Genomic DNA, 17,080 nt, shown 5'->3' with positions numbered 1-17,080 from the left:
GACATTATAACCCGTTCCTGCTGTTCTTTAGCTGCAGACTGCTTACCAGAGTATTTATATGCTACAGCCACATGAGGTGGATTAGCTTTAAACTTCCAGACTGCCAGGAAATTTTAAAGAAATAGATGTCATGCCTTGAGGTTATGTGGACAGATGTTTTACAGATGCATCAGCTGGGAAGTGGCAACCTTCAGCTGTATGCTTGAAACTTGAAAAAGTGTTCTAAAAAAGTAGCCAGTTCTTTCCAAACTGCATGGTGTTTGTTCATAATGTCTCTGCTGACCTTGCCCTGATGGTAATCCTCTTTTTATGTGGTTTTAGACAATCTTCTCTATTCTGAAGAAAATAGTATCACTGACGACTAGAAATAAATGGGCACAAAAAAGTCCTTCCCTGGCTCACTCCCCTTCCCTCCTCCCAGTGCCCAGTACCACTTAGAGTCTGTCAAGAATTTGACTTCTGCTGGCAAGGACGTGGGAGCATTTGTGTTCGTGTACACTGGCATGGGAACGTGTTTGGGGACCGCACTGCCCCGTGGCTCCAAGGCCAGGGTTTTAAGTTCCTGTCCTGCCATAAACTTCTCATGTGGAAGTCGGTTAAAGTTAAAGCTGCAAAAATTTTAGGGTGCTTTATTCATGTCTCAGCCATCAGGGCAATCTCATGAAATGGGCGTTTCGCTGACTTTCCCTCATGTCTTCATCGCCTTCTTGCTCTGGGGATTTACTGTAAAGCGAGTCACAGAGCTGACCTGGTTTGAATATCTTCCTTTGGCAGGGAGGAGGGGAGCGTAATGTCAGCAGCTCCGAAAAAAATTGTTGCTATACAGCTTGCCTTTTCTTGCCAAACAAGTATATATGCCATGTAAAAAGGAGTGGCGGATCTGCGATAGAAAGCATGTGAATCTGTGAGTTGAGTGTGAAAGAGATGTTTCACACACCTGTGGAACACTAATAACTGGACAGGCTATGGGCCTTTCTCCTAAAACACTTAAGATGCTGGCTAGAGTTTCCTGATTGCTAGCTACTTGAGAAAATTCGTAACAAAACTCGTCTCACAGCAACAGCCAGCCTCAAGGTTTTCTAGTGCCATTTCTTTTGCACAGTTGAATTACTTTTTGTCTCTTCTCTGTGTTTTTATTCTTTTTGTTGCTAGTGTTGGGCTGCAGAGCCACGTTTTTATTTACATATTCCCAAGAATATTCTTTGGTTTATTTAAGAGTAGGCTGTTTTTATGATACAGGCAAACATACAAAGAGAAATGATCCTGTCTAGGAAGGAAGAGCGATTAGATAATCTGGGAGTAGTTTTCCTCTATTGCTGTCATGTCCTTTTTTCAGGGAGAACTTGTCATGGTTTTCTTTGTATGTCTGTGCAATCTGGCACAAAAATGGAAGGATTAGCAAACTGATCTGTTAGGAGCAAAATATAAAAATTGTCCCTTCTATTTAGGGACCAACACTGATCAGTGTTGGATCTGTCTCAATGAGTCAGCTAGATGACCTCAAGCAGAACATGCTTTCCATGTTCCTGTGGTTTCAGTTCTATCAGAGATAAACTTGTTTCCATTAGAAGCTGCAGAACCTAATCACTATGCCTAAACAGTAAAAAATTTCAAGGCACAACTCAACTGGAAAGGAACTAAAACCACAACAAGGCCTGCGCTATTTAGCTTATGCATCCAGTCCTGTCATCATCTAGAAAAGATCAGGCCCCCCACTCTGCTCTCACCTGGGGTGCTAACGAGCAGGAAGCTAACTGAGGCTCATGGCTCATCACCTGCTGGAAAAGCAGATGGACCATGAGAGATGTCCAAAGGACATGCAAACACAGCTCCTCTCTCACAGCCCAAACAGCATGTCACCAAATTACGGGGAGCAAAAGGAGTCTCTGCAAGTCTTTGCCACTAAGAAGAAGAGATTGACACCAAGAAATCCTATTGTAACTGAGCTACTGAAAGAGAATAAAAGGGAAAGAAAGGAAAGGAATACCTCTAGGCTTGGGAAACCAGTTGCTGCCACCGACAACCTTTCAAGGTAGTTAAGAAACCTTGCTCCTCTTCCACGTCAGTTTTTGACTCCTCCTTTGCATTATTAGCACCTCATGGCTAGATAATTTTTGTTTAACAGTGGCTAATGGCAGCACCCCAGAGGGAAGAAAATTCACTGATCACCAAGCACAGTCTGGGATATTAATTGACATCCATTTAAAAGCAGATTCTGCTGCAGATCATCTCTGTGATTTTGGGCAAATCGGTCTCAAATATTTGCAGCTCAGATTTCCCATTACAAAATGGGATATATTTCATTTGTTCATATTTTAGGAGTGGTTGTCAGCTTCAACCACTTAGAGATTTCTTTCCAATCCTGGTGAAGAAACACTCTTCTAGTACTATGAAGCTTGAGAGCACTTTAAGTTAATTTTAGTTTAATTAGTGTTAAGTGTGGTTTCCTATTCTTTTATTAAAACTGTGTTTTGTCATAACAGCTAGATGTTCTTACTGGATTTATAAAGATATGCTTCAAGACTGAATTTGTGGAGATAAATGGACACACTTAGAGATTCAGTCCTTTTTTCAGAAAAAATGTTTCTGGCCATTAATGCTGCATGGAGAACACCCGGGGCAAGTACAGTGACCCGCACATTATGTGATAAAACCTGAAGCAGCTATAAGGCAGATGTAGAAATGAAATCGTAATGAATGAGTAGAAATTAAAGCATTAAGCTGATTGCACACTTGACAGCTTTCACCACACGCTCGCTGACTGCGGTTCAGGCTTACCTGATAATGATCAGAGGAATGAAGTACACCAGGAAAGCCACCACCGTCATGTAGGGTATCCAGTAGGAGTCATCAGGCCAGAGAGCCCAGCACTGCACTTCCCCATTGGAGAGCTTCCGTTTCCCAAAAATAATCAGAGTTGGTACAGAAAACAGGAAAGAGAGACCCCAGGCCACTCCAATAAGAACTTTCGCTTGTCTTTCTGTGCAACAGAATCAAACAGACGGTGTTAATGGGGGTGCTGGCGTGACCAGCCCCTTGTAGCAGTGCTGATAGAAAGGCAGGGAGGAGGAAGAAACTGGGTGAAGAAAGGGAATTTTGGGCTGCAGCTAGCTGATGCTGCAAAGACTGCAAAGGAGAATGGGGATTTCATCTGCTTCTTATGATAAACGGTCATGTCATCATGGGCTTGGATTTTACATGTTTTGTTTAAAGATGTGAAGGGCCCATTGAATCTGAAACCCTATGAGGAAGGCACTGGTCAGGGTCAGCAAGCCAGAAACTTGAGGTGTAAATGGTTCCTCTATGCCACCAAGACAACGTCGTGAATGAATGCGAAGGACCGCAGGCCTGTCCTGCTGCACGCTCGTACCCTGGCACAGAAAAGCAGCGATCAGCAGGAGAACACAGAGAGAAAAAAGGAGTCCTTGTGCTACAGATAATGGAAGAAGACTGAGACTGGGAGGGGTTACTTAAAACATAAATTAGGTTGGAGTGCACTGGTGAGGGAAATGTCCTCCTTGGAACAGAAATTAAACATTTTGAGGCACCTTGAAGCGAGAAAGCTCGCAAAACATTTCCTATCAAGAAAGAGAAAATACCTCAGTTCAGGATTGAAACAAAACTACACAACAAACTGTCTTTGACTCCAGCTGCAACTTTGCTGCCCCAAAGACACATGGTCTTGGAGAGCCCAGGCATCTCCTGCAGTTCTCTGCATCATGGTGGGGACCAAACTCAGCTCCTGTTGATGGGCGTATGTCCAAGCCACACCAAGGGTGGACTGCTAACCATGAGACAGGGCAGATGATGGTGGGCTGGTGCTCAAGTGCTCAGTCCTGTTTCATATGTCACAACAGACACTGACTAGGAGACCCTGCTGGTCAAGATCAGGTGCTGAAAGATCCCAAAACACTTGGCAGGTTTGGGCTACTGCTTCCCCTTGACTTCTGGCCCCCTCCATTGCCAAGTGGGGAAAACTGGTGGGAAACCAAATGATGCTTGGTGGCACCCATGGGATTTTGTAAAAATCAGTGGGTTGGGGCAAACAAACCCAAGGCTTTTGTTTTCACAAATCCACATCTTCTGGCTAAGATCCAGGTAGATCTAGCTGAAAAGTGTGGAGGAGAAGGGCTGATCTGTGGAGTACCAGTGATTCTCAGCAGCAGTTCTTCCTCCTGAGTCAGATTGCAAGAGGAACAGATGGGGACAGATTTTTTTGATCTGGAAAGCTTTGGTGCTGAAATACTTTATTGTCCTACAAAATACCCGAGGTTGTGTGTGAAATAGAAAATCACTTTAAATTATGCATATCAAGAAGAACGTCTTTCCTCCTTGAAGCTCAAAAAGCAATATGAAAGCGTGTGGGAGAAACATTCAAAAAGTAATTTTATGCTTTATAAAACATCAGTTGCAAATATTCACTTATCCTGCTCATTTTTAAATGCTACTCACGTTCAGCAAAATACAGTCTTGCTAATCTAGGGCTTAAGGGAACTCTGATGACATCTACGTAAGTGAGAGGGTTAGATTAAGTCTGTAAATATTGCACAGGCAAAGGAGATCTGTAAAGTTTCCCAAAGCATAATGGAATAAACTTAACAGGAGAAATATTAAGAGTATTTTCACAAAACATTTCCTGACAGAAAGAGGTTTTACATTGTGAGCTAGCTACTTGCATTACGTAACATACAAGCCTCAGTGGGGCCCACGTCTCTATTTCTAAGGGGAAAAAGTCATACTTGGATAATATACTGTATTTTTTGCACTGTGTAGCAATGCCCTTAATTTGAAGAGAAGCGGGCAATTTGGGTTGGGCAAGAGTGGTTTTTTATCTTTGTGTTTTATAAAACATTTACCTGCAATGTTCATTTAATCTTGTCTTTAAGTGTCCCCCATATGTGGTAGAATATGGTCTTGCTAGGCCAAAGGGCTTTACAGGGCACCACTTATAGCATCTAGGTAAGTAGATTTTTGTTTTATGAGACTAATGCTAATTGGCTGCCTCACAAGCAGTGTTTTTTTATAGTGTTTTTTGTAAATGCTCTAATATGCTCTGAATGTCAGCAAATCATATAACTAGAACTATATCAGTTTATAAATGCAATCAAATAAATAACAGCCTTTGAAATATGATATTCTATTCAGCCATTCTCAGTATTTCCCTTTAAAAGCAATATTGCTCTTTAAATGGAGAGTTTTTTCATGCCAGGGTGAAGAGGGAATCTCAGGGTGAGCTCTGGCGCTGACTCCCCTGAAGGACCCATGTCACCATCCCCTTTGCTCCGCGCTATGCAACCCTTCTATAAAGCGAGTGCCATTTTAAAATTGGATTTTAAATCCAGAGAGAGAACTGTTCCAGAATCTCATTGATCTGATGGACCTTAGCGTCATTTGCAGCCCAGAGCCGTGTAAGGGAGAGTTTACACCTACTTGGATTTTGTCTTTTACTTAAGCAGTGCTGTTGTCTCCTGCTGTGTAGTTTGTATACTGCTTGCAGATGTCTTTTCAAGATGGCAGAATATTTACAAAATGTCTTCTGCTATAACTTCTCAGTTTCTTTTTGTTTTGATCTTTGTTTGACAATTCTTTTTAATGACCCCTTTGGTTACTGAATTACGTGCCTCGTACAGTAAAAGCGTTAGGATTAGAATGTGTAATTCTTCCACATCCTGAACTTTCTGTGGTCATTTATGTATTTGAAAAGTGAGTATAAAATATTCAACTGTTGAAGTTTGTCTTCTTAGAAGCCATGCAAATGTCTTTTAACATGACTTGAGGCTAGTAACTAAATCACAGTTCTTAAAAAATAAATTGTTTGACACTTTCAAAGCAAAATGTTTGATTTTTTTTCCAAAATTATATATCAAGGCTACATGGAAATGTAATTTTTAAAATTGGTAAGGAGGAACAACTCTTTTGTTTCTTGATTGAATGATTTTGGGGGATGAGTGTTTCATTTTGGAAAGAAATTTGCCACAAGTTGGCTCAGAACTGTTTTAAAAGTTTCTCTGTGTCATTACCAATGACAAAGTTCTGTAAATCTCTTTGTTTTCTGCCTGCAGAATAGCTAAGATTTCAAAAGCCCCCGCCACGACACCTCTGCTAGGAGTAGCTGCGTGCAAAGGGTGAATATTTATGTATATTCCATGAAGTTGCTATGGTAAATATACCACTCTAGAGGGTCCTTTTGAATTTAAAGCTGCCTCCTTCTCCCCTTTGAACGTGGTCTTTGCTTGTCCACCGATGTGTAGCCAGCCCTTGCCAGAGGCAGGCGAGCCTTGCCAGCGTTACCTCTGCTCGTGGCCTATTTCCCCCACCAAGAGCTGCACCCAGCTGCCCCTCGGCTGGCTGCTATGTCTGCTCTTCCCCACTCTTAAAAAGAAAAGAAAAAAACTTTATGGTATAGGTGTAGGAAATGGGACTGAGTCAAAAAAAGGCTTTTATAAAGATTTGAGGTGGTTTGGTGCTTTTTTTTCCCCCCCAACTACCGAGTGGTTTGCAAAGATTAGCCACCAAATTCTTTACGAAGCCCAGGCCGTAATTTAACAAGTGCTGCCTTTCCTGTGCCACGCATGAAGACGAAACGTCAGCAAGCCTGTCTCACAGCTCGCCCCGCTCCGCCGGCAGTCGGTGCTTCAGGTGGGTTTTGAGCCCTCCCAAGCCGGGCGCAGGGTCGGCGGGAGCCGCCGCGCACGCTGTGCGTCCTGCAGCCCGCCGAGAAAGCCTTGGTATCAGTCCCCGCCGGTCTGCAGATGTTGGTCTGCACGCTGGGGAACATGAGGCTAAACTTCACAAAGTATTTGAACTTTTCAGGCTTTAACCTCTGCCAAAGCTGCACCACTGCCTGGGCTGTGGTTGATTCGTAGGTTTTTAAGGACAGAAAGGACCATTAATGCCATCCCCTGAATAGAGCAGGCTGTTAAAAGCCATCATGACTCCAAAACAAGAATGATAATTGTGTCTGATTAAAGTGTATCTTCCAGACCTCACAGAATCACAGAATCACAGAATCACTAAGGTTGGAAAGGACCTTCAAGATCATCAAGTCCAACCATTAATCCAGCGTCACTATGTTCCCTAAACCATGTCTTGAAGGGCCACATCCATACGTTTTTTGAACACTTCCAGAGATGGTGACTCCACCACCTCCCTGGGCAGCCTGTTCCAATGCCTGACCACCCTCTTGGCAAAGACATTTTTCCTAATACCCAATCTAAACCTCCCCTGGTGCAACTTGAGGCCATTTCCTCTCGTCCTATCACTAGTTACTTGGGAGAAGAGACCAACACCCACGTCGCCACAACCCCCTTTCAGGTAGTTGTAGAGAGCGATAAGGTCTCCCCTCAGCCTCCTCTTCTCCAGACTCAACAACCCCAGTTCCCTCAGTTGCTCCCCATAAGACTTGTGCTCCAGACCCCCCACCAGCTTCGTTGCCCTTCTCTGGACATGCTCCAGCACCTCAACGTCCTTCTTGTAGTGAGGACCTCATGGTTCTTGTAACTGTTCCCCTTCCTCCACACCTGCTATTTCTGTTTATTCACTCAGTGCAACATACTTAACGTCCCACTTTAGGCCCTGTAGGAAAGAAATCATGTTCTTTAAATTGTACTGCTAAGCAGCTAGGGTATGTTTGAGTGCTGGAAAAATAACAAATAATAGAAATTACAAGAAAACAATAGTTATCCAAACTTATACACTATAGCTTTTGAAGTTCTCTTATCAAACTATTGTATGAATTCTTAGTACTGCACTCTGTATCTAAGTTATTTTTTAGTGTGAATAAATAGACAATATAGCTGTTGCTGCTCCTAGAGTCAGTATAGCTCTACAAGGGATAGCTTTTGCCCATAATAACCTTTTCAACATTCTGGAAGATAATGAAAACCTCCATACTTTAAAAATGTCATTTCATTCTTTGCTAACACAATGCTTATAAAAACTGCTGAGGGCTAAGTGCAGCTTAATAAATCTCGAAACCACAGCTCCTTTGCCATTTGGAAAACTGTAACAGAGTCCAAATGTTACTACAGCATGAATGAATAATTCATGGCAACAAGATTAAGGATTTTGAAGCTAAAGAACTGTCCAATAATACCCATAGTGGTAGCAAGGTACAAAAATTCTCCTACCTCCTTGCAAGAACTTCATTGGGTAAACTATGGCATGATACCGGTCTATGCTTAGTGACACGAGGACGTAAGTCGAGGCGTATAGAAGGACCACCTGGGGCAGAAGGTATATGAGGCAGCAGTTGAGACACATTTATTGCAGAAAATGGTGTGCAGCGAGAACACTGAACTAAGAATATTTGAAAACTTTCACTGAAAAAAAGAAAAAAAACCCTTGTATTTTCACCCAGAACTTTTTCCTTTATCTTGTCCACAAAATTTAAAATATTTAATATGTTTTAATTAAAAGTATTTCAACTTTAAATTAACTCTTTTAGCATTTAGCACTACTAGATGCTACAACAATGTCTATACAGCATTTTTGTTAGGGTTTATTGCTGTGGCGACACAAAGCCACGCAAGCTTGGGCATACAGGGAGCATGAGGTTTCTATACCTGGAAGTAGCGAACAACTCTGCAGACGACATCAGGAGCCATGAAATCTCCAGTGTAGCGCCAAATGATGTCAGTCATTATGTTTATGAGTCCTGTGAATGAATCTGCAAAGGAAATGAACTGAAGAAGCATTAAGAGAAGCAACACATATGACCGCAGGTGAGCCACGGAGGCAAGTATGACCCTCGGGATGTACCCGCTCCCCCAGTCTTGAGGGCAGCCATGCCATGACCGGTCGGTCAAGGATGCTAAAGGAGCTGGGAGGGCCTCAGAAAACACTGAAAGTTTTGTGGTTTTACTTTCTTTTCCGTTGAAACCAGCCCATTCAGGCAGGCGAGGTGAGATTCCTCTAAGCATCAGAGCCTGCATCTGGTTTCCCGTGAGCACGACCTGCCGCTGCAGTTCGGGCTGGCCGGCCTTGCAAGCAGCCGGGACGAGCTGCACCCTGGAAGTGCCCTTTTCTCTCCGTGGCTAATAAAGGGGTGGGGGGTGGCCAGCTGAGATGGCCGCGTCAGCCCCGGGCTGGATGCAGGTCCTAGTCTAGCTGGGCTCACCGCCGCCTGCTAAGGGCCCCCAGCTTTTCCGTGAGGTGTGGGTAACACACGGCGCTGGAGAAGCTGTAGGTTAGTGCTTAAGTGCGTCATCTTGATCCCAGCTGTGCCAAATATTGAACTATTTAATGTCATTTTTTTCTTTGTCTTTTATTTTGCTGTAAAAAGAAATATGCCTCCTGTAAAAGCACCTGGGGCAAAATCCAAATGCTGCTGAAGTTAGTGGAGATTTTGTCAGGATTTTAACCGCAAACTTAATTATTTAATGACTAAGCCTGCCCTGTCAGCTTAAAGTTAACCTACTTATGACTGTACTTCTCCTGTAGACTGCATTCACCAAAATAAATACACCTCAGGCCATCTTTTCTTTTCTTTTCTTTTTTTTTTTTTTGTTTGAGAAAATCTGGGGAGATATTCCAGCCTTTGTTCTGCTTTTATTGAACAAATGAGCACTCACAGCGATGCTAGTTTTAGAAAGGAGTTGCAAAAGCTGGTACTGTTGTTGTACATATGGGCAATATTAAGTTTTGTCTTTAAAACCAAGATAATAAAAAAGTTCTCTCGCTGTAGGACAGGATAAATGTCTTAAGTGCTGCCTGTGGAAGAAAATGTGCATCCATCCAGTGTTCTGCCGCTTCAAATAACATAGCATGCTGCTCTTCTTGCACAGATTACCACAAGGGGAGAGATCAGGTTGGGAAAACAATTTGTGCAATTTGTCAGGACAAAAACAAGTAATACAAAGAAATAGCTTCAATCTGTATGTAAAAAAAATTTAGAGCGGTGAGGTAAAATGTTTCATTTTGACACCATTTTACACATTCAAAAACCGTCTCTAAAGTTTACTGTGATAAAGGCATTCTAACCTCCGTATCAGAAGACTTTGGTTTGAAATGTATGCTTTTGGAAACAATATATTTCAACAATTTCAAAACATATGTTTTTGAGCAGCAAGCATTTTGAAACAGTATTTGCAAACAAACAGGTATGGATTTAGCAAAACAAGTTTCTTCTAAGCCCTTTGAAATTACAGACATTCCAGACACTACTAGCTGGAAATTGAGAACTCAGTTTAATGCTTTAGAAGCAGCAACCTGTTTTGCTTCACTGGAAAACTAAGATTATTTCTTCTGTATCAGTAATCCTTTACCTCCTCTTTTTCTTCAAGGCTCGGTTCAAAATGAAATTAGAACAGAAATATCACTGCTGTTGCGTAACTACATTGCTTCCCTCCTCATGACTTTATAGTTCGATTAATTCTGCTTTGTTCTTCCCTCTTCTGGTGTTTCCCAACACATTTTCTCTCTCTTCTTTCTTCCCCTGCCTCCAGTGGATCTGGTCCTCTGGAACAGAGATGACCTCCAGAAGGAAGACTGTGGTTTGAAACCTTGTGTTAAATCTGGCTTATTGATTAGACTGTTGGGTGATTGTTCCTCTAATTGAGTATAGTGGCTTTAAGACGTTATGGAAAAGATTGTAGGTGTATATAATTAAGATGGTCTTTGAAGAAACGACAGAGTTTGTTTCAAAAAGTGAAACGCATCCTCCAGCAGTGGTTCAAACCCAGGCTTTCCTCTTTCCTTACTCCTGAATTATTGATTCATATTCTCTCTCTCTCCAGTAATGAAATATTCATAGGTTCAAAGTAATACACATCAATAGAGCTTCACCTCAGCGTATCCTCCAGCTTTTGATGGTCTGAGCACCCGCCAAGCAGGCGGTAAAGGGGAGTTCAGCTTCCCTCTGGAGGAGGAGGGTGTGGGGGCTGCCCTCCCTCCCGCCCATCTCTGTGCTCTCTAGAGGAAAGGGAGGGAAAAGGGAAGGCACCTCAGCTGTCTCCTCATTTCCCTCTTCGCACCACCATTGTGCCATCCCTTCCCAACACACTAGGAGAGAGCTTTGAAGGTGGATCCTGCAGGTGAGGTGAGAGATGGGCCAGTGTCCTGGCAGTCCCAGAGAGTGAATTTTTTAACCTGCGGTTGGCCCCCACATGGTAGAGAAACTGCAGGTGAATGAGCCTTTGCTTTGGCTGATGCTCAACCTGAAAGCGTTTCTCCAGGGGTGCCCCTCATGCACCCCATGCCATGCAGCTTCCAGGTAGTGTTCAGGCTGATGGACCACGGGGGGTCTACTTGGCCCAAATGCACAGTGTGGATATCAGCTCCATCTTTGTCATGCTACAGGTCTGTTCCCTCTGCATGGCATTACCTTAAGGCTACAGCCTTAGGTAGTTCAGGAGCTTTAAAGACAGCTCAAAACTGTCTTTCCCTTGAAAGCCTTTGAGTGAGGTTTTTCAGGTGACTGCAGAGGCTTTTAAGCAAAGTTTAAACTTCACAGCCTCTTCATGCTGGCAGCCACAGCTCCTCTCCCCCAGCGGTATATTTTAAGAGCTCTTTGTGATGAGTTTCTGGATCGCTGTGCAGGGCTCAGCACGCACTCCTCCGAGCGTGTGCCCCTGGGCACAACACGCGTGTGCGTGCCACATTAGTCAGATTCCTCAATACCCCTTAATTATAGAAACACTGTCCCACACAACATCTTCATGCCCTCGACAGGTTTCAGAAATCTCTCTCATCATTTCGATCCTACCAAGTACCAGAACAACTTTTCTCATTCCCTCGCCCATCTGCTGCCTGCTCTAGAGGGGGTTCCTTATCCCACCTCTTCAAAGGACCAGACTCTCTCAGTCTGACCCAGCTGCACACCCGTAGAGGGTTCGTCCCGCAGACACAGGTGACTTTACAGATGGCCACCGAGCAGATGATGTTCCTCGTGCAGGTGATCAGACAACAGGCAGGAAAAACGCAGCAAACTGGCAAATTATGGCAAAGACTTTGTGCTGCTGCTCCCTGCTGTATGCACCCTCATCTGTTGTTTCTGTGCCTTGTTTTCTGTTGCACACCTGTTATCCACTCTCTCGTCAGCTAACTGGTTACCCCTGTGCTGAGCATACCTGCAAGACCCGCCGATTAAGAGCACCGTATTCACTTCTTGCTCCGAATGTCCCACCTGAACATTTCTTGCTGTGTGCTCCCCGCCTCCAGCACCACAAGGACGTGGTACAAACCTTTATTAGTGATGTAGTCAATGAATGTGCTGCTCATTATTCTGTTATCTTACTGTTCGTCGCAGCCGCGATAATTAAATTTCACGTTTTTCACACCTTCACAACACTAATTTAGCCTACAAGCCGCAGTGTGCCAGTGCTATAAATCCGATACGCGGACCAGGAGTTACAGGCAGAGCGTTAGTCACTGGTAGATGAATCCTCCTCACCCACATATCATCTCGGATGCAATCACAGCCACGACCACAGTGTCTTGAAATACTAATTTGTCAAGTAATTTGAATTGCTGTGATAGAGGTTAGTGTTTGGAAGTCAGCTGATTCGGTGATGGGGTCTCAGCAGATCACACGTTCCCTGGTTGCTTTTGACAAGCCTACACCTCAATGCGTGTCGCTGGATGACATCTTTGACGTCCTAAGTGGTAAATGTCAGGTATAGGAAACCAACGTAGCCGATACGCCACTCTAAACCTCAGTGTCCTCATTACTGCTGGTATCCTCACTGCCCCTTACTAAGCTGGTGGCTTGCACATTAGATGCTTGCGTTCCTTCACTGATGAATGTTCCTGGGCCAGATAGCACCAAGCTCGTTCCTGAAAACAGTGCTAATTAACCTTCACATGTAACTGTGTGCAGGCCTGTCATCGACACTGCTTTCTCAACACTCTTTTTTTACAAAGAAGCGGTGCATGTACTGGGGTTCAGTGCCTGCATTGCTAGGCAACCGAGTGGTTATAGGCTCATTTAATTCCTCAGAAAAACAGGCAGAAAATCAGTTAATGACACATATTCTCTCTTGATAGAAAATAAAAATACCGGCAAGTGATTAGTTTGTGACTTTTAACATAAGCCAAATACATATTCACAAAATGGTGCAGACAAAATAATCCCTTGATGAAGAGAAGGCAACAGCACTAGTGTGATCGGGATGGTAGCAGTTCGCTCTTGAGGGGAGGTGGAGTTTCTATAAAGTAATTTAAAAGAAAAATTCCATGAGACTTCAATAATAAGAAAAAGTAGAGGGAGGTAGGGAGGAAAGATGGCTTTGCCTGGGGTGCAGAGGGAGGGACAAATGGCCTGTTGGGTTTCGCACAACTTGGATCCATGTGAACCGGGCAGGTCTGCAACCCTTCAGCTGCCTCCTCCCTGTCACCACCATGGCCGCAGCCAGTCCTCAAAGACAGACTAGTATCTGCCTTTACAAACCTGTCAGCTTTTCAAAATGCAGCACTTTTAAACAGCATTTATTAAAAAACCCAAGAAAACAACTGAGAATGAGAAGCAGCCTGTTGTTCCTAGAGGAGACTGACACATGCTGAACACAGTGCTACAGCACCTACGGCTGGGAAATACAGCAGGTACTGAAACAACCTACGAAAATCCTGGGCCCTGAAGACCAATTTCACCCAAGTCTCCATCGTGCTCAGCAAAATCCCTTTGGGTTTTTTATGGGCATGACTGAGTGCAGGTAGTGCCTCTACGCACCTGAGCACAGGAACCGCTCGGTTCAGGGGGTGATGGCAGCAACCCGGGTGGCGGGCACTGCCTCGCGTGACCGACGAGCACAACAACGTGAAAAAGAAAACACTGCCCTTGGAGGGACAGTTTTGAATGCAGGCTTGCTGTTGCTGTGCATGAGACAAATTTTTGTGGCAAAATACCCTCCACAGAGATAGAAGTCCATTATAGAAAACAAATGGAGGTAATTAACAATCTAGCATGGGAATAGAGGCAGGTTATAACTGTCCCAGTTAATCTGTTCATAGAAATTCATTGACTTGATGGCATTGCCAAAGGGATGTACCTTGTGCAGACTTCAGGGTATTTCTTTCATTACAGCTAAGGAGGTTGAGACAAAAATCTGTGCTAGCAAGTCTCCAGGAAAATATCGCTATCATTTGATTATTAGCACTGACACCACTCTTCCCTTAAGACAACTTACCCTAAAGATGCTGAAAGTCTTTTCTGTCAGGAGGGGAGAGCAGACTGCTGGTAAGCTGCGGTGGTTAAAAAGCACCACACATCGTCTCAGCTGCGGTTTGATCATTTTTTCCCCTGATGAGAACAGCCCTATTAAGTTGGATGTGGTGATCCATGACTTTTTGGTGCCTCCTACTGAAATTTCATCCCTCTCTCCATGTCTCTTTCCAAGTGATGCTATTTTAACGAGGGGTGTTTTGTTCTGCTTCGTTGACGGCACCAAGCTGCACGAGGCAGCGCAGCAGCAGCCACATTTTGCAAGGCGAGACACGGGGTGCGCGTTCCTCGTCAGGGCTGAGCATTTCACACGGCTCATTTTTTTGGGACCTCACCGTGTGCATTCCCGTCACCTGCCACTCTCCAGAGATCGCACCCTCTGGAAGCGTCGGACGCAGGGGTTTACTAACACCTGTCTGCAACAGAGTGATAGGCCCTTAAAAACAAAAATGGCATCGCTGCCCTGTTACAGCAACAGGGTGCCGGCCGTGATTCTTTAGGTGGTGAGGCAGCCGCTGCTGCTCGCTCAGCCTCACCTTGGTGTGCTGCCAGCTAAGGAGAGAAAACACCAGACCTGGCTTTGCGGGTATTCACTGAACTAGAAATAATTTTGTAACCATGTTAGCTAGAAAACGTACCCACCCCTCTGCTCTCATTCAGCAGCTGATGGTGAAATAGGTTATGTACCTGCTCTGGGCACCTGTAAGACAAGATACCTGCAAGATACCTGGAAGATGCCTTTTAAAATTATTACATTTTAGCTCTTAAAACACGGAGCCCCCAGGAGCCCGCTGCAGTGCCTGCGCTGAACTTGGCTCTTTCAGGAGTGTTGACGTGGAGCAGATGTGGTTGTGCTTAGATGGTGGAAGGACCCCGGCTCTCTGCCGGAGAATCCCAGGCCAAGGCAGGGAAAATCCTGGGCCAAAATCCGGGGTGCGCTAAGCGGCTGTGGGGAACCTCCAAGCACAGCCGCGAGCACTTTGCTCTGCCCCACGCGTGAGGCAGCAGGTCTGCCACGTGTACCCACGGCGTGTGCTGTGCCGCTCGTGTGTGTTTGCTCCTTCGGGCCTGGGAGCCTGGAGCAGAACGCAAAATGTGACGGATTAAAACCAAAACCCACTTGAAAGTTTTCAAGAGGAAACCTCTTCAGTTCCCCTGTTAAAGCTATGTGGATTTTTTCAGTGGCAGGATCGATGCTTTTTTTTCTCTTTCTGGCTCATAAGAAATGACAGGAATTTTTGTTGCACTGGATGAGCGTTTTGTTTATTATTTATTGCATTTCTTACACCCCTGCTCTGAGGTCCCCTTCCCCCTGAGATGAGGCAGGCTCTGTTAGGCTAGATGTTGTAATGAGCGGATGCAGTGAGGCTCCAGCCTCACTCCAGAGCTCATCCAGGTTAAAAGATGAAGGGCTGAGAAATCATGTACTAGGCAACGTTAACCTCTTAAGAAACAGCGCTTACAGGAGAGCTGGAGGGCAGGTCCCTAGGAATTAAAATTCAGCATGCCCTGCTACTAAGAAGGGCATTAGGGTTTTCTTTAATTTGCCTTTATTAATAAATGTCTTACCATTCCTTCCCACCCCACCCTTGCTGTGGAGATACCACTGGAGGGGCGCAGGAGGCTTGACTGAAGCGGCAGTGCTGCAGGAGGGAGTATGGCACCTGCCAAAACAGGGAAGAACAAGTGGAACAGCAGCGGCACATCAAATGCAGTGGAGGGTGAGCAAGGAGGAGGACTTGGCTTATAATACCAGGTCATCCACATCAGTGGTGACTTCAGTCATTCAGAAAACCTGGTTCCTCCCACAAAGTTGAAGAACTGATTGGAGAATTGTTTTCTTGTAAAATTAGGATGTATCCTGAACCAGTCAGGAAAGTAAAGGCAAATGATTTCCATTCAAATGTCCCCTTCTTCAGACCTTTGCTGGTACCATGGTTTGGGGTTTGCAGTTCCCCTTAGGGGTGATGTGTGGAGGCAGATAACATTGATGCTAATTCTGAGTGTAAGGACAAAGTTCCCACTTCCCTTCTTCTGTTACTTACACATGGATGAGACCATGGTCTACTAGAGCAAACATTATGTTGTTGTATGCAGTTGCTCAGTGGGAAGGTCTGTGTAAAGTAAGAAAATTTTTCGAACAGACCATATAGAATCGGCTGAATATAGTTTCACATTGGGGTTTGAAGAGTGGACAAAGAGTTTCAGCAGCTGTTTACACAACAGGTAACAGCAAACCTGCAAAAACCATAGTTAAGGTTCCTCTTTTATTGAGTCCTGTGGTTGTAGGTTTTGAAATAGGAATCAAGCTTCTCTAGGTATATGAACATCTAACACATGCACACCCGAATATGTAGGTCAAAGTTAAGCAAGAACAAGTGTTCAGTCATGATTATTTAACTGTTGAGAAAGTATATTTCAAATGCAACTCATTAATTTAACTCCTTTTCTCTCTTTGGGCAAAGCAGAACAGGTAGAAAGAATAAAAGGGAGGGGGGGAGGAACCTGCATGGGGGAGGCTGGCCTCAGTGTAAATGCAGAAGATAAGCTTCTATGGATCAGCTTGTCTTACCTACACACTGGAAAACAAGGACTTGCCTCCTCAAAGGACACAGAAATTGCAACGTTTGTAATTCATTGCCTCTTCATTTAGCACAAGTGGTGCCTGTACTTCTAGCATTTTCCAGAAGAAAAATACCTTCTAAGATACCAAGTACCAAACAAGTCCATTTTAATTCTGTCCTTCCCCAACATCTTGTACATAGTTTCTTTCATTATTTCCTCTGAATCTCCCTTACTGATCCTTTTTGGCAACTCTTTACCTCAAGTATGTTAAGGACTGTATGTTCGTATCTTGGACACAACAGCAGCTGCATGATTATTCTAATCTAAAAAAATGTGGACTACAGAATCACAGAATCA

General features: G+C 44.2%; 1 protein-coding gene across 1 annotated transcript in view; it reads right to left on the bottom strand.

The window, feature by feature from the left end:
* Nucleotides 1-8,668, bottom strand: part of NPSR1 (neuropeptide S receptor 1) — a gene marked incomplete at its 5' end in the record, with an annotated part of 19,427 nt that extends 10,759 nt beyond the window's left edge. Inside the window, 3 exons of the mRNA XM_010291737.1 lie at nucleotides 2,780-2,980; nucleotides 8,130-8,223; nucleotides 8,565-8,668. Of these exons, the coding sequence (XP_010290039.1) occupies nucleotides 2,780-2,980; nucleotides 8,130-8,223; nucleotides 8,565-8,668 (399 nt within the window). The remainder of the gene's footprint in view (nucleotides 1-2,779; nucleotides 2,981-8,129; nucleotides 8,224-8,564) is intronic.
* Between the last annotated feature and the right edge of the window lie 8,412 nt (nucleotides 8,669-17,080).

The sequence above is a fragment of the Phaethon lepturus genome, unplaced genomic scaffold, assembly GCF_000687285.1.
Source record: "Phaethon lepturus isolate BGI_N335 unplaced genomic scaffold, ASM68728v1 scaffold7350, whole genome shotgun sequence".
Classification (NCBI taxonomy): domain Eukaryota; kingdom Metazoa; phylum Chordata; class Aves; order Phaethontiformes; family Phaethontidae; genus Phaethon; species Phaethon lepturus.
Note: the sequence above shows the minus strand (reverse complement) of the source record. Positions and strands in the feature narration are given on the sequence as shown.